Source organism: Alexandromys fortis, unplaced genomic scaffold (genome assembly GCF_014885135.2).
Source record: "Alexandromys fortis isolate MF-2015 unplaced genomic scaffold, M_Fortis_MF-2015_v1.1 scaffold_11, whole genome shotgun sequence".
Classification (NCBI taxonomy): Eukaryota; Metazoa; Chordata; class Mammalia; order Rodentia; family Cricetidae; genus Alexandromys; species Alexandromys fortis.
This window is the reverse complement of record NW_026067912.1, coordinates 2,769,544-2,797,134: the sequence shown is the minus strand read 5'-3', so window position 1 is coordinate 2,797,134 and position 27,591 is coordinate 2,769,544. Positions and strand designations below refer to the sequence as shown.

The 27,591-nt window shown below is 44.4% G+C and overlaps 1 protein-coding gene across 3 annotated transcripts in view; it reads left to right on the top strand.

Moving 5' to 3' along the window:
- The first annotated feature begins 1,485 nt into the window (after positions 1–1,485).
- Positions 1,486–27,591, top strand: part of Rnf145 (ring finger protein 145) — a 46,053-nt gene continuing 19,947 nt past the window's right edge. Inside the window, exons 1-4 of one of the 3 annotated variants that reach the window (XM_050138580.1) lie at positions 1,486–1,822; positions 8,146–8,362; positions 15,166–15,274; positions 26,260–26,351. In XM_050138580.1, coding sequence (XP_049994537.1) covers positions 8,179–8,362; positions 15,166–15,274; positions 26,260–26,351 — 385 coding nt within the window. In that variant the 5' untranslated portion in view covers positions 1,486–1,822; positions 8,146–8,178. Of the gene's footprint in view, positions 1,823–1,937; positions 2,229–3,466; positions 3,489–8,145; positions 8,363–15,165; positions 15,275–26,259; positions 26,352–27,591 lie in introns of those variants that run through there. The other 2 variants (XM_050138579.1, XM_050138578.1) reach the window with 2 other exon arrangements.

The window sequence follows — 27,591 nt, the reverse complement described above, 5'->3', positions numbered from 1 at the left end:
ATCGATTTGACAAAATCAGTCACATGGGAACACGTCTGTGGAATGTGTTATCTTTTTTTAAACGTAATTTATTTATTCTTATTTTATGTACATTAGTGTTTTGCCTACATGTATGTTGATGTGAGGGTGTCAGATCTAGCAGTTATAGATAGTTGTTAGCTGCTGTGTGGGTGCTGGGACTTGAACCTGGGTTCTCTGGTAGAGCAGTCAGTGCTCTTAATCACTGAGCATCTCTCCAGCCCCAGAAGGTGTTATCTTGATTATTGTGATACCATGCCTTGGGTAGGGCATCTTGGACTGCCTAAGAGTGAGAAAGGGAGGCACTGAGCACTAGCATGCATGCTTTGACATCCCTCTTGAATGACCAGCTGCTTCAAGTTCCTCTTGCCTTAACTTCCCCCATAATGGACCGTGCATCAAACAGTGAGCTGAAGTAAATCCATTCTCCCAAAAATTCCATTTGGGTTTTGTTGCAGCCACAGGAAAATAAGTTAAGACACAACGGAAGGGAAGATAAGCTACTGTGAATTTTACTGATGTCTCCAAGATGGCATTGTTTCCATATAAATTTTATGTGTATGGATGTTTCATCTGCATGTGTCTGCGCAAAACATGTTTGCAGTGCCCATGGGGAACAGAAGAGGGCGTCAGATCCCCTGAGACTGGAGTTAGAGCCACCTAGGTGCTGGGAATTGAACCAGGGAGTTGGGGGGTGAGGTAGGGGCGTTCTCTGGAGAAGAGAAAGTACTCTTAACAGCCGAGCCATCTCTCCAGCTCTGATGGCATTGCTTAAATGCAGAATGGTAAGGGAGACCCAGAGGTTCCGAATCTTTGTGTGTGTGTGTGTGTGTGTGTGTGTGTGTGTGTGTGTGTGTGTGTGTCTTAAGCAGTGGACAGAGTGGACACAAACTTCAAGTACACTTATTTTGCTTTGTGGAGGCTCTTGGCAAGTTCAGAATGCGCCAGCATGGTGCAACACCTTACAGATTATTTGCTGTCATCTTCTGTTACCTAGGCACTGTCTAATGAAAGGCCACACTAGTTTCTAGTGGCAACTGGTTCTCTAGAGACTGAACCAAACCAAGGAACAAGGGCAAATTGCAGAAGGTAATGGCGAGGCAAGTTAATATAGACAAACACAGTAATAGATCTCTGCAAAATCCTGCTGAAGTCCAGGGACGAGTAATACCCACAGCGAGCCTGGGGCCTTGTACTATGGGAACAGTTCCTGCTCTAAAAGCTTTGACATTTAAAATAAGGTAGGAATAAGTCACAGTATTAGGAGACTACAGCAGAACAAAAGAGCTTCCTGGGCGTGGGGAGAGGGTGTGTGCACTGTAATGTGTTTTGAACCTTGAACCAAAAGGAACGACAAACCCATTAAGAGCATTTATTTTCATAGGTAGTTAATTATTTGCACCAAACCAAGGAGTCAGAATAGTCCTTGGGAGCAATTCCAAACCGTTCACTCATCCAGCATCCAACCTTTTTCCTGCATGTAGTCCCTGATACCCTGGAGGCGACCGTCTTAGTCCAGTCGAGGAGAGAGTTAAAAATTGCTCTAGCGTTTGCACGCGGCAGGGACCAGCCTTTCACATTGTCCCACGTGGTCCCAGCAGGTGAGTGTGGGTGTGGGCGCGTGCCGCTCGTGGTGTCGGCGGAGTGAGCGCGAACACGTGTCAGAATGGCTGGGGTCACAGTGCTTGTCCAGGTGTAGCCTCGCCCTGCCTTGGCAGAGTCTCCTGGGCCAGCACCAGAGAGAAGCCGGCATCTGAGGCCCACTCACCGGAGGCGGTGCGAGAAGATCCCGCCGTGAGCGATTGTGAGTGAGCGTGGGCGCACTGGGGCCGGGCGATGGCAAGCTCGCGCGCAGGCGCAGAGCGCGCGAACCGGCGGTCGCCGCAGAGCGCGGGGGGCGGAGCCGGAGCGCGGGGACCAGGCCATGGCGGCCGCCGGGCGCTGGTGCTGGCGCTCGGCCCGGGAGTGCCTTTGTCGCCACGGACGATGGTGACCTCGCAGCTCGGGCCGCTGCCGCTGCCGCTGCCTCCGCCTCCCGAGACGCCGCAGCCGAGGCCGGACGCTGAAGAGCCGCCGCTGTGAGCCGCGCATACCGGGCCCCCCGCCGTCTCAGCCGAAGATCTCACCGGAGGGGCGGGCGACGGAACCGGGCAGCAGCGGACACCGCCATCCTCAGTGCCGCCCCGCAGGCAGGGAAACTGCGGCCCCAGGTGACTGCGGTCAGCTCAGAGCATCCCGCAGGCCTGCTGCCCACTGCGCCTCCCCTCCCCCATCCTCGCTCCTCCCAGTCGCGCCCCCCTCCTCCGGATCTTGGCTGGGGCCTCGTCCCCCTCCGCACCGCGCCTTCCCGCCCACCCCTCGAGCTGCGCTCGGTCTCCTGTTACCTCCTCGCCGAGCCCCGTACTAGCTCCTGGGGCCTCGGCTTCTTCCTTCCTACCCACCATCCCTCCTCTCCCGCGCCTGGAGAGGGAGAGAACCCTCACATTCCTGAGATACCCTCACTCGGGCTCACCCCTCTCTTCTTTCCAGTACCCCGGTTGCAAGGCCTTTCCCCGGTCTGTCTCGCAGAGGTGCCCGATTCGGGCTCCTTTGCTCAGGTTTGCATTTCCAACTTTCCCTCTTTTCCCTTTTTAAAGTCCACTTTGCTTCCAAGGTTCCCTGCCACTTTGCTGACGTCCCCTCCTCGTAGCTCCTAAACTCAGCCTAACCTTGTGCAGGATGTGCGAGGTTGCGGGGTTCAAAAAGACCTGCTAAGCCCATTGAGTGGGGGACCCCTGGACTCAGTGTGCAGTGTGTCACGTCACACACTTCACAGTCACGAGCTGCTCTTCTCTCTGTCTCTCTGTGTGTGTCCTGGTTCCTTTTCCCGCTTGCCATCCCTGGGTTCGCTCTTTCCAGCTCTGCTTTCCCACCCTACGAGTCTTGCTCTCCCTTGTGGAATGGGTTCCCCATTCTATCTGGGGGTTAGGAACTTGGCTGGACTCTTTTAAGCACACCTTTCGGTGTGTGGCGCGGCAGAACCAGCACCCTTGGCGAGACAGGGGAGCACCCGGGCCTCTCCCTGGCAGAGTTTCTGCTCCACGTAATCCCCTAGCCTTGGGGCTGCTGCGTCCCCGCGGCGCTGCTGCTGTGCTGTGCTGCCTGCTTGCCGCGAGTTGGCTTGGGGTTACTACAGTTCAAATGTATCTGAGAAAAGCAGGCGTGGGGCGGGGGTGCGGGGAGAGAGCGAGCGAGATGGGGCGGGGGAAGGGGCCTTTGCAGTGGGAAGGCATCAAAGATTAATGGACGGCTTTGCATCGCTGTCTGCAGTAAACAGGAAACTAGTCTGAAAGGAAAGGAGGGGGACTGTGTGCGTCTTTATTTTATAAAATACCGAGTGTGCAGCTCTGTGAATCTTGAACGAGGCCCAAAAGGATGAGCTGTCTGTCGGTGCTGCAGTCGTGACCCAGGCTGAGCGGCCAATGGCAGAGGTAGCATTGTTTCCCTTTCCCTCTGTCCGTCCCTTACTTTGGACGATGTCTTTTGCACTTGAGTGAACTCTTATCGATGTGGTTTTGGGGATGATGTGGAATCACAGGATTGCTAGTAGTTTCTGTGGAAACCAAGTACATACAAAGTTAGCTAGCAACGCAGTGGGAGTGGGGAGGACTAGCTATATTTAAAACGTGTGCCAACACTTATGTAAGGAAGTTCTATCTCTTTCCTGGTTTCTCCTTTCGGCTATTAGGGTCCAGCTTTGCCCTTTCACTTTTTTTTTAAGGTCTTAGCATCCCAACAGATGGACAGCCTCCCGTCCCCCATCTGCTTACCATTAGGTTTAGTTGATACAGAATTTTTCTTTAATTGCCGAGGGCAAAGAAAGAAGGTTAATGGTGATGGTTTTGTTTACTCTCCTTCTGGTGAGAAAAGAGGTGTAACTATCAGCCCTAAATTATCTATATTAATTATCAGTAATTTTACATTGAGTCATGCATTCTTATTTTTGCTTTGTCTTTTTTAAAAGGGAGTTAAGGAGTTGTGGGATTCCCTTATTTATCGTAATACCACACTTTTTAAAAATGCAAGGTAATTTTTCAGCAGCGCTTAGCCTTTACATAGTTTTTTTTTAGTTAAGGATGCTTTATTTGATTTCTTCCTATTTAAAAGTAAATGTGATAGATTTAGGAAAATGCAGAATGAGGTCCCTGTGTTTCCTAACCCACAAATCCAGTGATAACTTGTGCACGTTATACAAGACATTGCTGTTTCCAGGCATGAGAAGGCATCCCCAGAAACTACTAGGATTTGTTTTTGGGTGAGCCTTTGTTGAACCGTCCTTTGTTTCTGGGAAGAAAGGTTTGGTTTCTGGGAAGAAAAAAAATTATTTTTTAGCTGCTGTGCTGTATAAAGTAGGTTTGAGTCATCTTTAGTTTGCAACGTTTGCAGAAACATGATGCAGAATTCATTTCCAGTTCTTTCCATAACTCAAGGAAGTTTTAGGATCTTGCAGGAAAGGTCAGAAGATAGTGCAGAAAGTTTATATATTTGGACTTGGGTATGTCAGACTTTTTGGTTTTGGTGTTCCTGTTTTAAGAGAAGCGTGAGCTCCAGTTTTATAAACACTAATTAGCCCTGTTTGACACTAGACCCAGGAAAATACATTCTTTGAACCAGTCATTAAGGATATACAATTTCTCTTGTTTACTTTGTGTTTCTGTGTGGTCAGATGTGCAGTATCTCAGTGCCTGTATGGAGGTCAGATGACACCTTGAGAGTCAGTTCCCTCCTTCAGCCCCGTCAGTCCCAGGGACTGAACTCAGGCCCTCGGGCTTGTTCGAAAATGTCTGAGGCCCAGCACTTGGGAGGCAGAGGCAGGCGGATCTCTGTGAGTTCGAGACCAGCCTGGTCTACAAGAGTTAGTTCCAGGACAGGCTCCAAAACCAAAAAAAAAAAAAAAAAAAAAAAAAAAAAAAAAAAAAAAAAAAAAAAAAGAAAAGAAAAGAAAAAGAAAATGTCTGAGGCACTGAGCCATGTCGCTGGCCCAGAAGGCTGGAGTTTTGCTTAGAAGTGTAAGCGTCTACAAACATGGCAGATGTCTCTGAATTTTGTCAAGATGTTGGTTTCATCCAGTGTTTCTCAACCTGTAGGATGTGGCCCCTTTGGCAACCCTCTACCTCCAAAAAATATTTACATTATGATTCATAACAGTGACAAACTTACAGTTATGAAGTAGCAACGAAAATAATTTTGTGGTTGGGGGTCAACCTCAACATGAGAATCTGAATTAAAGGGTCGCAGCATGGGGAAGGTTGAGAACTACTGAGTTAGAGCATGGGGCTAGACTGTAGATCATTGATTTGTTTGTGATGGTTCCTATGTATGCCTACCTCAGGAAGATTCAGAACTGCAAAGTTCTGAGAGATGTGGTTGGTCTTTTGTGTTTTATGTGTTTCTCCCATGTCCATCTATGGGGCATCCTATTAATAACTTCAAGCGGGTCCAGAAATGAAGGAAACACTGAATATGTTTGTTCTCAGGTGGGCTGACTTTAGCTACTCCAGTTTCTTCCGGTGTTTGGCTTTTGAGTTAATTGTGCTGATTTTTGTTTCTTGGATAATTTTCTGAATTGGTAGCCTTCGGGACCCAAGGTTTGTTTTTGTTTGTTGTATTTGGAAGAGAGGGCATTTCCAGGGACGTGCACCTTTTGGCTAATGGGTTTCTTTTGCGATATATGTATGGATTAGGCAGCACTTTTTTTTTCTTCTACATTCAGATCTAGATTTTTACAACAGGGGAGTATGTGCTTAATTTTCTCTTTTAGAATTATGGGAAATATGATCAATTTAAAAATAACATTAAACACAGAGGAAGGCACTAGATTAGATGAATACTGACCATAAATATCAACTCAGTAATGCCTACTTCTGTTTGCTACACAGACGGCAGCAGTGATTTACATTGGATTCTAGAATGAACAGAAACAGTCACTTTTCCAGTATAATATTAAGGTTGCCGTCATATAGTGCTTCTTCCATTTACCTTTAGGTTGTAGGATACCCCTTAGATACCCAAACCTGCATGAGCTGTGATCCCTTTCATAAATACAGCTTACGAACATCCTCCTGATGCTTTTATTAAGTTGTACCCATCTTTATCTGGGGAGTGGTCTTGGAACGGGCCCTAGGACCACTTGTTGGGCTTGGTGCTTTCCTCTCATCATATAGTGTCCAGGGATCGAACTCAGGTTGTCAGCCTTGGCAGCGAGCGCTCTACTTGCTGGGTCGGCGACTCAGCTGCACCCCGTGCCGCGTTCAGACCATCTCTAGATTACTTACAGTGTCTAATACAGTGTATGAACTAGGTAGGTAGCTTTCATATCCTACTCCTTGAGGGACAGTGATGAGAAAGGGTCTGACCATATTCAGAACAAACATTCAATATTTTGCAGCTGAGATCATTGACTGCACAGATACAGAATCTGTGGATATGTGGGGTTGACTAGAGATAGGAGCAAGAGCTTCCGTTAAAGTAAATGGTTCTCAACGTGCGGGTCGCGGCCCCTTTGGATATGATACCTGGCATATCTGGTATTTATATTATGATTCATAACAGTATTCATAACAAAATTACAGTTATGAGGCAACAAAGTAATTGTATAGTTGGAGGTCACCACAACATGAGAACTGTATTGAAGGGTCGCAGCATTAGGGAGGTTGAGAACCACTGCCTTGAGTTGAGTTTCTCAACAGTGTGTTTCACAGTTAGGACTGATTGTAGAGTTTTTTGTTTTTTGTTTTTGTGATAGTTTTCTTCTAGGACAGAGTTACTTTGTTTGAGTCCCACGGTTTAATTTTGCATATAGGAAAATGATTAACAGCTCTTACTCATTTAAAGTCACCAGAATTATAGTTTATCTATAAAACAGGGATAACATGATTGGCAGCGTGTTCACATGTGTGAGAACATTCCCGCTATGGGAATGACTGACGTAGGGTTGTGAGAAATTTCTGGATGGTGTGCTAAGCTTAGTTCCTTTGAGTTGAGAGTGCCAGAGCTAAGGAGTTCGCAGCGGTCCCCGAGGACAGCGGGAACACTGACAAACACTTGACTATAGCACAGCATCTGTCACTGTAATCCCCGTCAAAAATAAATGTTTTCGTCTCTCTGCTAATGTCTGAAATGACTGCCAACGCTAGAAATGTGTTTCGCTTTCTCAGCAAAATTCTTAAAAGGATATCGTCAGAGCCAAGAGTCCAGAATTCTCCTTACTCTTGAAGCTGTCCTTTACCCACTTGGGTTTGCCCTCTGCGCATTCCTTACATTAATCTGTAGCTGTTTCATCAAATTGTTCTTTTGAAATCCCGCTAACTGCCATCCAGTTCCTTCCTTTCCTGCTTTTTCTTTCCATTCTCTCTGTGCTTATCATTGTGTAAGCAAAGACCTTACAGACTCGATGCTTGGCATCTCCCATGGCCACTGTTACCACTCATTCCATCAGCCTCATCTTCCTTCTCTTTAGAGAGACTGTGAGATTCCAGATAAGTGTGGGAAAAGGAAACAATATCACTTTATGTTTCTTTGTGTCTTCCCTGAAAATTCTCTGTGTTGTATGTTCCCTATGTAGCTGGGACTGTTAGTTGATACAGGCTTGCTTCACAGTTACAAGGCCCTGGGTTTGGTCTCCAGTACTGTAAAAAGAAACAAAAATGATACTTAGTTCTTCAGTTTTGGTTATAAACATTAAGGATAAAGATGTGTGTAAAATGCAGAGAACTGAACCTGCTGCTTTCATTAGTACTTTAGGCTTTTTCATTTAGTAAATATTTTTAACATCTTCCCTCCTCTTAGAGTGGTTGGCCAGTCTCAAATACCAACATAGGGGGAGGGTATTTTCTTCAAATTAGAGCATTCTCCTGGGGAGTTTTTGTGACTAAGCTAGGAGATTTGGAGGTAGCGGCTTCTTTAAGTTTTGAAGTGTAAATGTTTCTTCTGAGTCATGTTGGGGCATATCTGAAAGCGAGAGCATTTTGATTTAACATAAATATGGAAACAGAGATGTTTCCGGAACAACCCATTAGATTCTTGGGAGGTTCTCGAAAGGTGGTCTGTGTTGACTTCTCTTTGCATTTGGTGTCTTCTGACTTTTAGGTCGGCTCCAAGAAACCAATCAAAAACAAAAACATGGCTGCAAAGGAGAAACTGGAGGCAGTGTTGAACGTGGCCTTGAGGGTGCCGAGCATCATGCTGCTGGATGTCCTGTACAGATGGGACGTCAGCTCCTTTTTCCAGCAGATCCAAAGAAGTAGCCTCAACAACAACCCTTTTTTCCAGTATAAGTATTTGGCTCTTAATATGCATTATGTAGGTAAGTGTCTGCGTGCGTTTCCTGGCTTTGTGATGAATTTGTTTCCATTTCTATTTAGAAATTATTTCTTTTAATTATGCTATACTTATATCATTTCCCCTTTCTGCTTCCTCCCTCCAGCCCTCCCGTGTCCTCCTTATTCTCTTTCATATTCACAGCATTTTTTTCATTAATTGCCCTTATATCCATTTTTTTAATTTGGATAAAATGAGTGTCCAGGACATGGAGTTGACAGTGGATGTGTTTGTGAGTTTTGTTTCTAGCTTTGTTTTACCCTGGTATAGGAATTACTAGAGCCAGGGGAGAACAGGATTTATTTTTCTAGAATAAAATTGAAAGACATGGGTAAACATTTTTGCTTTTAGTATGAAGAACTGTAAATAAGGAGAGATATTTTTCCTGAAATTTGGCCCCTTCTAATTTGGGGTTAAGTAGTAATTGCCAAAGTAAGCTTTAGAAAATGCAATATTTCTTCTTATTAGAGAAATATTTTTCTTTTATATGTGTATGAAGGTTTGTTTGCTGGTATGTTTGTGTAGCACATTCATGAAGTTCCATGCTGGTCTTGGAACCAAACTAGGATCTTCTGGAAGAGGAGACAATGTTCTTAATTGCTGGGCCATCTCTCTAGCCTTTCTTACTACTTTTGAGTTGAAATAAAGCATTAATAACACTTACAAATATAGTATTTCTTTCAACAAAGTGAAATTTTGTAGTGTAATAATTTCTTTCTTGGAAAAAGATAATTCTAGAACAGACTTAGTATGCTTTGAGGTTAAAGAAAGTTAGGATACTCAGGCATGAAACAAAATTTTATTCAAATTAACTTTTAGCTTAGCAACAAATGACATGCTTTTCGCTACTATCTCTAGCTCCAGATGCAGATTACGTGGTGCCTTCTTACACTTAAAAACAATTCAGTTATTAGATTTGTAAAGCAACAATGTGTATCTTTATAAACTTACAGACAATTGACCAATCTTTATGACATGTCTGTAGAAGTGTTTTCTCCAACACTTAGCCCTTAGAAGCCTGTAAGAGTGTCCCAGATCTGTCGTTGTGAGAAGTGAGGCAGGTGGGTTCAGTGAACTCATCTTTCCCGTATGACACTGCCCTGGGAAAATGTGTGACATGAGGGGCTTTCTTTATGCATCAGACACTGGAATTCTCAGCTTTAGCCTTTCTGTGCTAACTCGTTTATGGAAAACGGTTTCAGTCAGCTGTTGACAGTGACTAGGCATAGATTTTCTAGCTTAATCTAATAAGTATTTCACACTGTGGTTTTGAAAAAGTGCTTTTTATTATAATATTTCTAAACAGTTTGGGAGTTATTATAAAACAGTTGCCTAATAAATAGAAGCATCAGTTTTCGAAATTGAATAGGTTCTGATACAATTGGAACCAGCTCTGGCTTATAACTTTGGCAACTCAGTTTAGCTTTCTTTTTTTTTTTTTCTTTTTTTGAGGGGGTATTGGGGGGAGCTTTTTGAGACAGGGTTACTCTGTGTGTCGTCCTGACTGTTCTGGAACTTGCCTTGTAGACCAGGTTGACCTCGAACTCACAGAGATCTGCCTGCCTCTGCCTTCCAAATGCTGGGATTACAAACATGCACCACCACTACCCAGCTCAGTTGAGCTTCTCAAACACAGTGACTAACTAGGTAGGTCCAATGGAAAGGTGAGCACAGCCATAGTGTGAACTGGTGTCTGGTTGGGGGAGGGATTCTATCAGAGTATAATGTAATCTAATGCTTTCATTTACAGAATTTACTCCTAGATACATTGTAAAAATTCTCAAGAGTCTAAGTATCGCCTTTATGCAGAGAAATCAGAACATTAAAGTGTATGTTAAAGTGTTTCCCCTGCCTGTTCTTTATCACAGTTCTCGGAAATCCTCTAGTAGCTCTGTTTTCCCCCTGGTCTGTGGCTGAAGTCAGTGGGAATCATGTGGTCCCCTGTTCTCTCTCATGGATGTGGCATAGCGGGCCTGGCTCTGAAGCCTTGGCTTTTACTTATTTATGTGGAAACATCACTACTGTTGAGACATGGTTATACTGTGTAGTCCAGTTTATCCCAAGCTACACTATCAAAGCTGCCATCCCCCTGTCTCAACCTCCCAAATGATCTCCTGACAGGTATATAGGTGTCTACCCCACCCAGGAATATAAAGTTTTGTGCCTTTTTTTTTAATGTTGACATATTCTCTAGACTGCCAAATTGTAGGATTCTACTTAAATGCTCCCCAGCCCCCCACCCACACCCCCAGTGTTAGGATTCTTTATGGTTAGTTTCACTCTCAGGAGTTTGGAGCTGGGTGACGATGCATGTCCACAATCCCAGTCCTTGGTGGGCTGAGGAGGGAGGAGCCTGAGTTTGATGCCAGCCCAAGCTACTTAATGAGACCTCCATCTCAGACAAACTGAGAGAGAGATAAAAATAAGAGTTGTGTTTTGTTTTATTAATTTTGTGGTTTTGCTATTACGTTGAACTCTTTTCTCTGATTGGAATTTATCTGCATATGCAGGTCACGGTATGTTGAATAATTTCTCCTAGACAACTCTAATGCCCATGTATTAATTTAGTTCATCTTTTCCTAAGTGTGTATGCTTTGGTCCATTCCAACATCCCCAGTTCTTTTAGTTTTGTGTACTTGTGTCCTGTTTTTATTTGCTGGGAGCTTAGATGATATTTTATTGCTTGATATAGTTAGTTCCTTCCTTTTAGGACTTTTATTATTAGTTTTCCTTCCGCCCCTCCGTTCCTCCCTCCCTTCCTTCCTTTCTTCCTGAGGATAGGAAACCTTTTAAAAATTAATTTTATAAAATCATTTTTTCCCAAAAAGTAGGACCCAGTTTGAAGTAATCATCAATCCTGTTCTCATCAAGATTCAAAATTACATAGATTTCATTGGTTTGCTCTGTGAGTTTAACTACCCAGCTTCATTCCTCAGACAAAACACCCTGTTGAAATTTTATTGCACTTGTATTGTTTGTGTGAAATGGTAGCATAGGATGTTCTTTTCTGTGAAACCCTAGGCAGCTTGTCTATTCAAGTTTGTTTGGGTTTAGAAAAACAGGGTCTCTCAGTAGTCTCCAACTAGTAATAGGATAGATTGGCTGGTCACTGAACCCTAGGGGTCTCCTTGTTTCTGTCTCCCTGGCACCACCATGCCCAGCTGTTAGTTCTGCATCGGGCCCAGGGATCTGAGAACTCAGGTCACCCTGCCTGCAGGGCAGCTGTTTTCTTTTTGCTCTAGGCTGCTTTCTGTTGTTTTGATGGAACACAGACCAAAAGCAGCTTGGAGGGTGAAAGTGCAGCAGATACCTCAGATCACAGCCCATCACTGAAGCAAGTCAGAGTGGACCTGGAGTTCAGACCATGGAGGGATTCTGCTTGCTGCCTTGCCCACTGGCATCTGCTCAGCTAGCTTTCTTAGACAGCCCAGGCTCACCTGCCCAGGGACAGTATCACTGCTAGTGGGCTGGGCCTTGCACATCAACCTTCAGTCAAGACTGTCTCACAGATATGGCCATGGGCTAAGTGGATCCAGGTTCTTCCTCAGATGAGGTTCCATCTTCCCAGATGACTCTGGGTTATGTCAAGTTGACAATAAAAGCCGACAAGTGCCCCACCCCCGTTCTTTGTCTATCTTATTCCTTTATCCCTTATGACTCTTCCTCCTTCATCCTCTGCTACTTTTTTCCTTCCTTCTTCCTCTCCCTCCTCTCTTCTTCCCTCCTTCTCTCCCTTCTCCCTCTCTCCCTCAATCCTTGTTCCCTCCCTTTGAATCAGGCAGGATTTTGACAGGGACAGGTAGCTGCTGGGTGGGTAGCCCATCTTGGCCTTGACCCCTGAGTGCTCAGCTCTATAGGCTAGCACCACCAAGCTCAGAAATCAGATTCTTTGGTGTTGTTCAGTATCTGTCCATTTCTACCTTTGGTTGTCTGGATGTCTCCCAGAGTTTTAGCAGCAAACGTGTGTGAGTTGTCCTCTACCTTTGTCTCCTTCGTGTGGTGTTAATGATGCTCTGTTCAGACTCTGCCAAGGTGCTTTGCTGCTTTGTTAAGGTCAGTCTCTGTTCCATAGAGCCTTGCCTTTCTGGTCAGCAGGCTGTTATCCCTGTATTGTAATTGGTACTTAATCTTCAGGGACAGCGTCCCTAGCCACCTGCTAGATGTCTTCCCTTGAACTGCCTGGACACTTCCCTTGTCATCAGTCACTGCACTCAGCACCTTGACCTTGGCAGACTTCTGCTTCTCCTCTGTTTACTGTTTCAATAGCAGAACCATCTTCCTGATTACCCAAGCTGGAAAGTTCACAGCCACTTCCACTTCCTTGTTTTCAACCACTCAGGCAGAGAGCAACACTTAGATCTGTTTAAATATGTATCTCACGCTTGACTGCCAAGTCGTGTACCCCAAGCAGCTGCTTTGATCAGGCCCCCAATTCTTTCCCAGTCCTACCATCTCTCTAATAATAAATCAACAGGTTCATCAATAACGTGGTTTTTAATATTTTGTTTAATCCTATTTTATGTATATGAGTATTTTGTCTGCATGTATGTGTGTGCACCCTGCGCATGCCTGGTGCCCATGGAGGCCAGAAGAGGGAGGGCATCTGATCCCCTGGAATTGAAATTACAGACAGTTGTGTGCTGGGAATCAAACCTGGCTCCCCTGCAAGAACAAGTGCTCTCAGCTGCCGAGCCATCTTTCCAACCCCAGTCACTGAGGTTTTAAGTGGGTCATCATTTTTAAATGCTGCCAGTTTACTTACTTATAAATTCTTATGGGCTTTAGCTTCATCGTTGCCACCCAGTTGAGGCTGTTTGTTAATTTTACAGAGCAAGTAGTGGTGATGCATGTTCACGCATGAGTCCTGAGGGAGTTCAAGTAGTGGTGATGCATGTTCACGCATGAGTGGCTGGAAGAGGCTGTGCTACCTGGTCAGGGGTAGGCAAAAAACTGTTGGTACCTCTTGATTATGTGAACACATGGATGGGTCCACTTGGAGTAAGAAGTGGTTTTGCTTGTTTCTGTATGCAGGAGGACTTGTGGGTATTGTGTCTGAAAAGGGGTACCAGTTCTCGAAGCGAGAGTGAGTGCTTTATGCCAGATCCTTCATAGCTCCATGGAGAGGGGAGCAGTTGTTTAGGGACGACATTTCCTACACTCACTTAAGAAGGTGAAAGAAGAAACAGAAGGGGAGATGAGAGGTCAGGAGATGAGTGTCTCAGATGAAAGTGAGACAGCGCAGCAAGGGTGCTGTCTCAGACACTGGCTTCAACAGGATGTGCTTGGCTTCTGGGTTATAGAGTAGAAAGGTAAAAATGGTTTTCCAGAAGAGAAAGGGTTAAATAGATGACCAGAAAATAAAAGCATTGGGTACAAATGGAGTGAAAAGTTAGGGGAAATTTGTAGCAGGCTTTTTTGAACTGCCAGCCCCCAGACCATGACACAGAGACTTATTAATTATGAAAGCTCAGCTTTAGCTTAGGTTTGTTTCTAACTAGCTAGCCCTTATAACTTAAATTAGCCCATTTATAAAAATGTACGTGCTGTCATGTGGCTCCTGGCTTTTACCTCTCCTCCTGCACATCCTGCTTCCTCTGTATCCGTGGTGACTCCACTTTCCTTCTTCCCCAAGATCTGTTTCCAGAAGTCCCGCCTAACCTCTTTCTGCCGAGCTGTCAGTCATTCAGCTCTTTATTAAATCAGTCACGGTGACAAAGCTTCACGTAGTGTAAAGGAATATTCTGCAACAGAAATTGCTGTGAGGAGAAACATGGGTTTTCCCCTCGCAGTGGGAAGGAGTCTTTGAATGAGCTTTGAGGACCTTTGTCACGTAGGTGGAATGATGGATGGGAAGATGTTGGAGAGACCGGGGCTCTATTTGGAGATAGAAAAGTCTGAAGGGGCAGCTCCTGGGAGTCCAGAGAGATGATGAGAGTTGAGGTGAACTAGGGAAGGCATTGAGGAAAGGGGTGATGAGGTCACCTTGTACCTTCGTGTGCGGCATCTAATTACAAGGTAGAAAGTGTAACATGAGGTGGGGGCTGGCTTGTTTGTTGTTGGGGTTTTCTGTCCCGCCCGGTACCCCACAACTGTTTAGCCCCAAAGAAAATCACACTTAGGTCTCCATAAATTATAAGGCTGATTGGCCCATTAGCTCTAGCCTCTCACTGGCTAACTCTCACATCTTGATTAACCCATTTTTCTGATCTATGTTAGCCATGTGGCTCAGTACCTTTTTTCAGTGGGGCAGATCACATCCTGCTGCTTCGGTGATCTGGGCAGGAGTGGGAGGAATCAACTTCCTCCTTCCCAGAATTCTCCTATTTTTCTTACATCATTTCTACTTCCTGTCTGGTTTTCCCACCTATATTTCCTGCCTGGCCAATCAGCGTTTATTTATAACACATTGACAGAATACAGACAATTCTCCCACACCACTGAGACATGAAAAGTGACAGTTGCTGGTGTACACACGGGGCTTTGCCTCTCTCCTCCTCTTCTTCCTCTCCTCCTCCTCCTCCTCCTCCTCCTTCTTCTTCTTCTCTCTCTCTCTCTTAATAAATACTTATGGCTAAAAAAAAAAAAGAAAAGAAAAGTGACGGTTGCTATTTCCAATTTTAAAAATCTATAGAGATATTTTTGAATTGAATGAATCTTGATAGAGAAATTAAAAAGAAAACCTTGATTTGCTGATAGCTGCCTGGAAAGTAGTTTATTTCCGCTTGTCTTTGGTGTATAACTAACTGGGAGACGAAAGTGCAATTATTTGTATTCTTGTCTCTGCTGCAGGATACGTCTTAAGTGTCGTGCTCCTCACTTTGCCCAGGCAGCATCTGGTTCAGCTTTATTTATATTTTTTGACTGCCCTGCTCCTCTATGCTGGACATCAGATATCCAGGTAAGGCTGCAACCCCAGTTTTGGAACATGAGATTGAGTTAAAAATTGCATTTTCTTCTTTTAAATGTCAGTACAATGTTTCTCAGGAATATTGTTACAAAGCTATGGCTTAATTAGGTTACTAGTCAAGACCTTTTAAAGGAACAGAGCTGAGAGAATGAATGTTTGTACCAGAGGGGTTTAAGAGATTGGCTCACACAGGGCGCAGTAGAGGTGGTCCAATGTGGCTGCTGATTTGCATCTACGTCTAAAGCCCAAAGAAGTTGGCTCTAATGTCTGTGGAGGGTGCTGGAGCAGCAGGATAGATGGACTTGTGAGCATGAGGGGAAATGGGCAATATTTCTTCCTCCCTGACTTGGGTCTGGGCTCACAGAAGGTATGGCCCACTTTTAGGGTGGCTCTTTCCACCTGCAATAATCTGATCAAGAAAGCAGTAGACAGTCAAGATAACCATCACAGTTGGTTTCAAAGACAGATTGATGTTTATTACTATTCAAGATTAATAGCTTGAATTATATTGGGATTCTGGTTTTGAGAAAACAACAACAGAAACAGGCCTACGGTTAAATTTAAAGATGAGCTGCTCTGTATTACCGGAGAACAGGAGACTGAGAAACAGCTGAGCCCTCCCCAGCCCTGTCTTCATGAGAGTCAGCACTAAGTTGCAGAAGTGTAGATGGTGACTCCATCAGTTTTTTGGTGGGACTAATTGTGTCTTTGAGACTAAAATGTTAAGTCTGAAGTCTGCTGTAGTATATGAGTTTCCTGCCTTTGGGATAAAGCATATTTTGAACCTAAAGCATATTTTGAAGTATTATTTTTTAAACTTTAAATTTCATAATTTTTGATTGACATGTACTTACTGTGATGAAATATACTCTGAATTCTAAGGAGATTTGGCAGTGACCTTGAGTGCAATACAGGACCTACACATTTTCATGCAGACTTGAATTTGAATCTAGAAATCTCATGGTATACTAGTAAAATTAAATTGATTTTTATAAATAATAAAAATTATAAGCTGGGCTGCAGTGGCACACAACTTTAATCCCAGGCACTTGGGAGGCAGAGGCAGACAGATCTCTGTGAGTTCAAGACCAGCCAGGTCTACAAAGTTATAGGACAGGACACAGAACCCTGTCTTGAACCGCCTAATAAATAATAAAAATAATGACGTTTCTGGTTATGAAATTGGAGTGCTCACTGTGGACAAGTTTTATGGAAATTGAGAAAGTTTAAGGCAGTGACAGTTAGTGGAAATGACACAGCCCTGTCAGTCTTGCCCAGCTTTTTCTGTGGCTCTCTGGATGCAAGAGTGAGAGTAGTAAACACCTGGGCTGCCCTTGCTTCTGGCCCTCTTGCTGGTGCGGCCCTGGTCAGAGCGTCCCTGGTCGTGTTCTCATGCTCCTCTTCCATTTGTCTTCCCTGTCCCTCCCTGGTTAGAAAGAGTGGTACCTGGAGGGACTGCACACAGCTAACTTCTGCCACCCTGCCTGCTCTGTGATGTCAGACCCTTCAGTCTGAACTTAAACTCTGGTCCCAACTTTCTTAGAGTCCTCAGTGTTCAAATCAAGCTTGGTCAGAGCTAAAGTTAAAGCTGACATCTGCCATAGCGTATGAGCTTCCTGCCTTTGGGAGAAACATGTTAAAATGTGGTCGAACCTAAAGCAAATTTTGAGGAAACTTAACTTCATAATCAAGTGGAGACAGCCCCCTTGGTCACTGTGTCCTGCATCATGTCCGCAGTCATTCTGTGGGAACAGCTGCCAGTGATGTTGTGTAGCAGAGAGAGCATGATGACCTCACAGAGCACTGTCAGCCTCAAGCTACACCCTGTTCCATTGTGTTGGCTGCTTCATGCTCAGTGTGGAGATACTTCATTACTCATTCTAAACGGTACAATACTAAGCAAAGAATTTTAAGAAACAAAATCCCATCCATGGAATACACTGTCTGTTTAGGACCATGGCTCTGGAGCCACCATCTCGGTGTACAAATGAGTGCCCAGATAGCTAGGAGCCCTGTAGTTCTTCCTTCGATGGAAGTCTGCGTGGCTAGATGCATAGATATATTTAAATTGCAGGTTACTTAATTCACTATTTTGCAACTGGTGTGTCACCAGAAAGATAAACCTTAGTTTCCACACCTGAGGAATGGTGATGACAATCTTAAGGGACATTACAGTGATAAGGGTCAAATAAGGCATCTGCATTTCTTAGAACAACTCTGGCAGACAGTGAAGGTTCACTGAAGTTCAGCCAACGTTCTTTTACGTTGTGTTTTGTGAGGGTTTCCTTGTGCTATTGGTCTTTTAAAGTTCCTTGTTGAATGGTACAGCATTCTGTGGCACATTCTAGCCTTTTGGAAGGGGCAGTCAAGAAGATCTCAAAATTCAAGGCAGAGTTTTCAAAACTGTTGTTTTTGTTCAATTTGTAGTCCTGGGTGAATCTCATGAGCATTTACACATGGTTTACTGGTGCAATAATGGCCCAAAACATGTGATTCTGTTTTTATCTTCAGTATTACCAATCCATCCCTTTCTAAATGGGGCAAAATCCTCTTATGTAATGAAAATGGGGGTGGGGTAGGGGAACCAAAACAGATTCAAGGGTACAAAGATAAAAGCCTTTTTAGGGTGTACAATTGTAACTGTTTAGTTTTAACATAATGACTTATTATTCTAAATATTTAATGTTTGTTTTCATCATTAGAAAGTTAAAACATACCAGATACTAAAAAGAATTTTGAATATTTTATAGTGGGCAAGAACAGTTCATCTTCCTGGGTCACTTGGAGACCTGCAGATGGAATCTGGGGCAGGCAGACCTCAGGGAGGGGTGGTCCAGACTTGTCTTGGAAAGAGAATTGTAGTAGAGTCAAGTTCGTTGGCTCAGTGAGTGTACTGCTGTGGCAAGCTGATGCTTTAAAGCAACAGACAATACCTGTCTTATTTTTGTTTTTGATGTTGAATGACTTTGAAGCTAGGACATATTCTAGTGTTTGCATCAGTGTAATTCACTGTCTGTTCTTTTCTCATAAAAGGTTAGCAGCAAAGATTGTGCTGTCCTCGAATTATCTGTGACATGTCACACTTAAATACTGATGTTTGAGTCTACTGTAGTTTAAGATACAATGTTCATGTCTCTACTTTAAAAATAGTGACATTAGAATTACAGGTTACTTAATTAATTCACTACTTCCCAATGTTATAATGTCAACTTTATAACCAAATTAAAAAATGTTTTTGCATTATTGGTTCATCTGTCCCCACACAGGGTTCACACATCCCTTTAAAGTCTGAAGCTCAGCTTAGTGGTTCTTGATGCTTTTGCAGAGTTAGGCAAACTGTGGCCACAATGAATGTTAGACTTTTGAGGTCCCCCTAAGAGATCTCGGTACTCCTCATTTCCCACAAACCCCTGGATCTTCATCCCTAGGCTACCATCAGCCTTATTGTTCGTTCTCTCTCTCTCTCTCTCTCTCTCTCTCTCTCTCTCTCTCTCTCTCATGTGTGTGTATGTGTATGCATGTCTGTGAGCAGAGACCATGGCACTATGTATTCTGATCTCGCACTCTGCCTTGACACAGGCTCAGCTAGGTTGGCTGTCAGTGAGCTGGGAACAGCCTATCTTTATCCCTGCATTCATACATTCATGGCTGCGTCTTCATTTTTATGTGGCTCCTGGAGATTCCAGTTCTGATCCCCAGGCTTTCGCTGCAAGTGATCTTATCTTCCTAGCCCTTGTTTTGTCTCTTAATTCATTTATCCTGAACTGTAGAAGCATGGTCTTTGGTGCCAAGTTTTCTTTGATTTAGCAGGTTGATTCATACTGCAGTATTTTACCACCTTCCTTTCCTCCTTGCCTGTCTCTTCCTCCTTCCTCTCCTTTGGGGGGGGGGCAAATGGAGGGGTTGTGATGTGCATCTAGCCCAAGACTTTGGATGCACCCTCTACGATGAACTGTAGCCCCAGTTCTGTCCAGTAGTATTCCGCTGTGCAGCTTCATTACTACCTGTTTCCACTGTGAACATTTGGGTGCTGGTTGTTATGTAGATACACATTTTTATTTCTCTTAGGCAGATACCTTGGAGTCTTGGAGTAGGATTGCTAGACTGTACAGTCTCCCAGTTTAGCCTTTTTGAGGACCGCAGGGCTGTTTTGTTCAAGTGGCTGCGCTATTCTGCATTTCTGTCAGCAGTACATGAGTCTCAGTTTCTTCACACCCTTGCCAACAAATGCTTCATTGTGGGACCTCCGCCACGCATGTGAGGTGACAGTTCATTATTTGGAGTTTTCATTTCTCTCTTGGCTAGTGATGTTGAGCGCCTTCTCATTAAACACTATAAATCTTGTCTGGAAAAATGTTTACTCAGATTCTTTGCCAATTATTTGATTTGATTGTCTTTATTGTTACTAAGTTGCGGGAAGTCTGTATATATTCTGGGTACAGGTTCCTTATTAGCCATTTTGGTAGATAACTTATCTTCTTCACTGCTGTGTAAGACAGTGTCTGGGCTGGAAAGATGGCTCAGCCATTCAAGGCTAAGGCACCCAACCAGAAGGGCAACACTGTGTAGTTTGCTCCTGGGAGATTCAGTATTCGGACACTCTCAATAATTAAATTGCTTCTTCAGAAACCAGCTGTAGAAGGTATTTACTGATATTAATTTTCTAAATTGAAAATTTTAGACACTTGGAAGGCTGGGTTTCTGTTTTTTTCTTAATTATTTATATCATGCTGATGAGTATCTGCATAAAAACTTGTTTGGGATTTGAGCTGGGCGGTGGTGGCACACGCCTTGAATCCCAGCACTAGGGGTGGCAGAGGTAGGTGGATCTCTGTGAGTTCAAGGCCAGCCTGGACTAGTTCTAGGACAAGAGCTAGTTCCAGGACAGGCTCCAAAAGCTACAGAGAAACCCTGTCTCAAACAAACAAAAAAGAAGTATTGAAATTTGACTGTAGATACAGTTTGTAGTACAGAAGAATTAAATATTCAAAGCTTTATGACGTCACTCAGTGCAATACAAATAATTAAACGTTTAATTATTTACTGTGTGTGTGAGAGAGAGATGCACGATGATATACATGTAGAGGGCAGAGATAACTTTGGGAGTTGGGTCTCTCCTTTTACCATCTGGACTGAACTCAAATTGCCAAGCTTGGTGGCAAGTACCTCTATTCCCTGAGTCATCTCAGCAGTCCCGAGTGTATTGAAAATATTAGTAGTATTATAATTGAACTTGATTTAAAAATTTAAATACTGTCTTCCTTAACTTTAAAAATTGCTGAACTCTGTCTTTCACATGCAACAATGTGGTTGATATATATGCCAGAATGGTTACTACTTTACAATAGAGACAGTCCAGAACTGTGTTCCTGTAAGCTCGTTGTCATGACTCACAGCTACCATTATGTGTTCTTCTAAAAAAAATGTTAAACTTTAGTATTCTTAATTCCAGGTTTTTTGTTAGGTTTTGAATTAACATACTGATTTCACATATGATGTTAATTAAGTCCCCGCAGGAAAGGGTTTTCAGAAGATGGAAAGCATTTGGTATGCATCCTGCTGAATAGATAGAGAGGTTTGCTTTCCAATATAAAACATCCCCAAGAACGTACATGTAGGATACAAACACATATATGTAAAATACAAACATTCTATGCAAAGCTCTCCAATTGGAAGGGTAGTCAGGGTGTGTCCGTCCTGGGAATAACAGCGTTTTAGACGTGTTCAGTCTCTGTTGTGGAGACTGTCCTGGGTCTCTACCCACTGGATGCAAGCAGCACCTCCTCCCAAGCACTCTCACAGCCAAAATGTGTCTCTGGACGTCACCATGACCCCCCTGGGTCCCGAGCTCCCTTACCTGAGAGTTGTTCTGTCAAGGGATTGCTAAGTATATGCACCAAAGAAGTTTTGACAAGAATAAACTTGACCGGTTTTGATGTTTCCTCCCTCATTACTGAACCCAGGCACTAAATATCTACCTAGGAGGCCAGAAAGGAGCTGGGAGAAAAGCAGGGATTAAAACAATTAAAATTCACTTGTGTACACGAACAGCTCAGTCACTAGCCCAGTGCTGAGGCTGCAGTAAGTGTGTGCATGCGTGTGTGTGTGCGTGTGTGTGTGTATGCACGTACGTGTATGCACATTAGGTGCTTGAATGCCTGAGTGGCGGCTCTTATATGGAACTTTTTATTTGTTCATATTGCAAGGACTTGGAGCTTCCTTTTTTGTTCTGTCTGAAAGTAGATTAGGTTTCTATGAAATTAGCATCTTTTGAAAGCTTCCTGTAAGTGGCCAGAATGTACAGACTGTTCCTACGATGTTCAAGGACCACGTCAGACTGCTTAAGAGGCTGTTGCATAAAGATTCAGTCACTAGCCAGAATGGTAAGCTCCCTGGGTTTGTTGTTTTTGGTTGCTGCTGTTCATTTATTTTTAATGGCTTACATACTACTTTATAGCAGTTTTTTTCTAATTGCAAGGTGTCTTTGAGGGCTTCTTTGTGTATCTCACACATTTTTTTTTTATCTCCCTCCCCCCAACACATACACACACAGACACACACACAGACATACACACAGACACACACAGACATACACAGACACACAGACACACGCACACACAGACACACACACAGACACACACACACACACACGTTCCAGTTGAAAGTGAAGAAACTCCCACAGAGGACTAGAGAACATTTTCCCAGTGTTTGGTTTTATAGTGCTTAGAGGTTCACTGTCAGCATTCCACACATTACAGAAATATAAAATGTCCCTGGAGGAAATGGCTTCAGTTCCGGGGAAGACGGCAGGGGTGCTTGCACCTGGCTGGCTTACACCTTCCGGATTGAAGAGTGGTGATGTCCCCCTGACCAGCTCATCTGATCATCTTCCACTGGGCGCAAAGTGTAAATTAGAGCTCCTTGGCTTGTGCCATGAATTTGCTTCTGTCCTAAAGTGACTTGAGATTTGGGTTTGTGTGTGGTGTTACGTGTGTGGTGTGTATGTTGCCGGTTCACATGTGTGTGGTTGGGATGCACATTCAGGCAAGTGTATTGACACCAGGTATCTTCCTCCATTTTTTTTTTTTTTTTTTTTTTTGCCTTCATTCACCAAGTCAGAATCAAGTCTCCATTTGTGGCCATTCTAGTTAGCAAGTTCTCCCCCAACCCTCTCTGCTTGGAGTTACAGTTGATCCCCTAACTGTCCCGCCTTTATGTCAGCCTCGTTCCTCACCATCTCCCCAAGTCTCTTGCCCAATTTCCCCTTGCTTAGCCCCTTTTCATCTTCCCTCTCCTTTCCCTCTCCTCCCCCTTCTCCCTCCTCCCCCTCCTCCCCCATGCCCTTCTTTCCTCATCCCCCTTCTCCCTCATCCCCCTTCATCCTCCCTCTCCCTCATCCCCCTTCTCTTTTATTCCCCCTCCCCCATTTTTCTCTTTATGTTGTAAATTAGAAGTTACTGGAAGCCGGAGTGATTTTTTTTTTTTATGGTTTTTTGAGACAGTGTTTCTCTGTAGCTTTGGAGCCTTTGGAGCCTGTCCTGGAACTAGCTCTTGTAGATCAGGCTGGCCTCGAACTCATAGAGATCCGCCTGCCTCTGCCTCCCAAGTGCTGGGATTAAAGGCGTGCGCCACCACTGCCTGCCCAGAGTGTTCTTGTTATCAGTCTGGGATGCACTGAAGGCACATGTAAGTTGGACTTGGAGATGTTTATTAGCCCGAATGCTCCTTTCAGTTTTGCACACTGGGTGCAGGGCTAATCTCTCCCAAAGAGCGTCTGCATGGTGGTTTCCTCTGAGCTGAGCCCTTTCACCACAATCAGTCTCACTTCTGATAGGCTCGGCTTAGCTCAGCCGGTTCAGCCCGCTTCTGGGCCTGGCTGTTGCCCTGAGGTGGACTTGCTGGGCAGCCAGCTGGAGTCTGAAGGTCTATCCTGAGGGTAGAGCAATGAGGGTGAAAGGATTGAAAGGGCCTAGGGAGGATGCTGGGTGTTTGGAGTCAGGGAGCTGATAGGGAGGGATTAGGGTGGCCTGGAGCAGCGAAGATGACTGCATTTGGAGAGAGCCATGTCCAGGGTCCTAGAAGGAGGCAGTGCAGGCACCAGCAGGAGGGACTCAGGGTGTTGTTATGACTGTAAGGCTGATAATCTACTGGGAGATAGCCTTCCTTGGTGGCCTTAGCTGTGCGGAATAATGCATATACCCAACATAAAAAAGAACGGAACTGGTGAAAAGGTCTAGAAGAAAAGACTTTCTGATCAAAGGAGTGTAGTATAGACTTGGATTCTTTAGTAACATAAGGAGTGGAGAAAAACTGGGCTACTTATGCTAATGTACAGGCAAACAGGACTGGTCGGATGAGAAGGACCTGGTGGTGCTGAGGGGGGGGAAAGAGGTCATCTGTTAGAGCCATGCATCTTAAGACTTAAGTTCTTCAGAAGTTCGAAACGGTCACTGCATTTGTATTGTTATTACAGCATTTTGTACAGTTGTAACTCATTCTGAGAATAGTGTTGCTCATAGCCCAGCTGGGTGCTGGCTACGTACGTGTATAATGGTTTCTGTTTGGGTGGCAGTTTGTTTGGTCCTGGCCAGACAAGCACCAGACAAGCGTTCTACTGCTGAGTTATGTCCCCAGCATCCCCTTAGAAGTTTGTTGTATTAGAATTTAAGATAAAAGTCAGAGACAAAGCGGAGCTTTTAAGAAGGCGAACTGAAGAAAGCTTTCAAGTAGTGCTGAGCCCCTGACATTCCAGGACAGTGCATCGGATGCTCTAGAAGCCGTGTTGTGGATGATAACAGCGACAAATCCAGCCTGCTCTCTGCTCTTTAATCTCCATAGCCTACTCGACTTGAGCTCCTGGACCCAGGCCCTGGCAGCCGTGTGTGCTGACGTTGCTTTTCTCTTGATGTGACATCCACGTGGCAGAGTGCATCCGCGCACTCATTGCCTTCACGTAACCCCAGACATTTTCATTACCCGAGAAAAGCCTGGGGCTCCTCGAGCAGCGCCCCACTTCCATTTTCCTTGCTGTGTTAACCGTATCCTGATAAAAAGCAACCTGGAGGGAAGGAGTTGTTTCGCTGGCCTGCAGTCCTGCCGTGGGGAAGTCGGGACAGCGTGCAGAGCACTGCATCCCCCTCAAGAGCAGGGAGGATAAATGTGTGACCCCTTGCTCACTTCCTTAGTCCCAGCCAGCTTTCTCTGCTTACAACAGTTGACAGCTCAGGGTCCCGCCTCTGAAAAGATGCTGCCTCATTCACGGTGGGTCTTGCCAGTCATCAGTCAGGACAGTCTGTTCTAGACAAGTCCTTGATTGAGACTGCCTTTTTAGGTGATTCTAGGTGGTGGCAAATTGACATTTAAAACAATGGGCAGTTATAGCCTTACTCCCCCACACTTACTGAACCCTGGCAGCTTGTAGTCTGCGTTCTATCTGTGGGTGTTCCTTGTCCCCTGTTTAAATTTAAACCAGACCTGTGTAGAGAATATGCTGTGGCCACAAGGAAAGAGTTGGGCTTTGGAGGACCTGGTAGTACCAAGGCTCAGTCATTTTATATAGAATTTGTTGCTTTAGCTGGGCGGTGGTGGCGCAAGCCTTTGATCCTAGTACTCAGGAGGCAGAGGCAGGCAGATCTCTGTGAGTTTGAGGCCAGCCTGGTCTACAGAGTGAGTTTCAGGACAGCCTCCAAAGCTACACAGAAAAACTCTTATCTTGAAACAAACAATCAACAGCAACAAGAGAATTTGTTGCTTTAGTCTCATTTCAGAGGTGCTGTGGTTATTAATGGTGTCTCTATGCTGTATGCCTGTTGTTTCTCGACGACCCCAGAACTATATACTTGATGGTTAGCCATAGCAATCAGAACTTTATGTGTTATTACCTGAGATCACATTTGTGCCTTTTTACATCAAAACTGATGTTTTTAGGGACTGGCGCTCGCTCACACTGTAGAATGCTACTTAACCTTTAACCTACTTAACCAGGCGCATGCCAGTCATGCGCTCTCCTCCCCAGGTGAGAAAGCCAGCATGAATTGTTCCTGGTTGACAAACACTGACTAAATTCTTCCCTCTTGAGTACAAAAGTGAGTGATTGTTGAGAGAGATAGTCATCAGAAGGTGATGATGGACCATTGCTTCATGGCCCCACAGACTGAGTTGCTGTTTTCTTAAACAATCTCTAAATTGTTCCTATCCTTAAAAAAATAGTTTTAAATTTTGAATTTTTGGCAGCTCTTTACTACTTGGCTTTGTAAAGCTCATTCCGAGCTGACTCTGCTGTGCTGAAGGAATTCAACCCAATTGCCTAACAGGAAGTAATTTCATGGGAAAAGTAAATACAGACTTTGAGTTTGTTCAAAAATATTAGAAGCATTGAAAGTATTTTAAAGTGAATAAAGCGTTCATCAGTTGAGGGAAACAGGGGAGAATTATTTTCCACAAGCTTCCCTTCTTCAGTATAAAAATTCTGGGTGTCTAGCTTGTCGCATTCCCGACTTACTTACTGGATAGTTAAGCTCCTCCCCTTCTGTGCTTCCAGCTTGGTTTTCCAGATGTAAGCAGTTCTTCCATGAGTGTGGAAAACTTGTTGTTTGTCCCGGACCTTGGAGGAAGCAAACCAAATGAGGAATTTACTGTCCATCATTAGACATTTTCTCTTCCTTACTTTTGAGAAATGATGCCTCCACTGTTTTTTTACTGGGTGTCAAATATTGAGTAAGGTGATGGGAAAAAGGAAACTCCCCAAAATACATCTTGCGGAGCCATCTCTGCAGAGTCAGATACAGTGCTGGGAAACTGTACCTGTGCCTATTGTATGAAAGATGAGATAAAGACTATCCCTGGGTGTAAATCTGTAGATCTAAGTCTTTCTTACTTGTTGAAAGAGAGAGAAATGGTAACATGATTTCTTCTAAGAGCAGGTGACTGAGCTGCTTTTCCTCATGCAGTGTGTTCTTCTTACTGTTTCTTTTTAGGGACTATGTTAGGAGTGAACTGGAGTCAGCCTATGAAGGACCAATGTACTTAGAACCTCTCTCCCTGAATCGCTTTACCACCGCCTTAATAGGTAAGTATTGTTAAGAGTTAAAGGTAGGTAAGGATTGATTGGTTTCACCATGAGAAAATATTGATTCACGGTCATTAAAACATAATTTAAAAATTCAAGTTTGTTTATCGCTCTCCCGATAAAGCTTACTGTTTTGTTTGGGGTTTTCGTTTGTTTGGATTTAGGGGATTTTTGCTGTGTCTTGCTTTGTAACCCAGGGGGCTTTAAACTTCCCCTCCACTGCCCTCAGTCAGACTTCTCTCTCCTCTCCCCTCAGACTCTGGCCTGTAGCTTCCCTGATGCTCTTTCCCCAGGGAAAGTGGGGCCACATCCCACTTTGACTGGATCTTTATACTTTGACTTTCTCTTCCCCCTCCCTTCCTTTTCTACCCCCTTCCTTTTTTTGTTTCTTCGAGACTGGGTTTCTCTGTGTATCTCAGGCTGTCCTGGAACTCACTCTGTAGACCAGGCTCGAACTCACAGAGATCCACTTGCCTCTGCCTCCCTGAGTGCTGGGATTAAAGGTGTGTGCCAGCACCGCCCGGCTTCCTACCTTCTTTCTTCCCCTCCTTTCTTCACTCCCTTCCTTTCCCCAACCCCAACTTATTTCTGAGGACACCTCATATGAATCAGACTGACTTTGAACTCATCATGTAGCCAAGAATGACTTTGAACTGCTGCTTCCCCTCCTGAGGGCTGGGGTTTTCTGCAGTGCTGGGAATTGAACCCAGGGATTTATATGTGCTTATGTTAGAAACAAAGAATAATTGTGTTGCACAAAGGAACATATGAACAAAATAAAAGAAGCTGGACAAGCAGTTCTTTTTGCAAAAAAGGGTGGGACAGGAGCCAGACATGGCTAGCAAGCATGAGCACGCTGGGGCAGAAAGTCCACCTGGATTTTATTCTAACTCAGGTGGTGACTGTCTTCTCCCATTGGCTGGGAGCTGCTGACCCATCGCCGGCCTTGGAAATTGACTAGTTTTAAATGGATCAGTGCAAGGGAAGTGTAACAAGGGTGAGGGTCACGAGTCAGTGTTTCAAGTTATGGGAATGCCATCAGGCCCTTTCAGTAAACAAAAATTTTATCATGTGGAGAGATCAAAAGGTTAGGATAATAGATAGGAAATTCCTGGAATTTAGGGCCTTATCGGGCAAACTACTTTTATAGAAAACAAAACCCTTCACCTCTCATGCTAGCAGTCGGGTGCTCTACCAACCAAGCTACTCTCAGCCCACACACACTTCCCTCCTCCTTCCC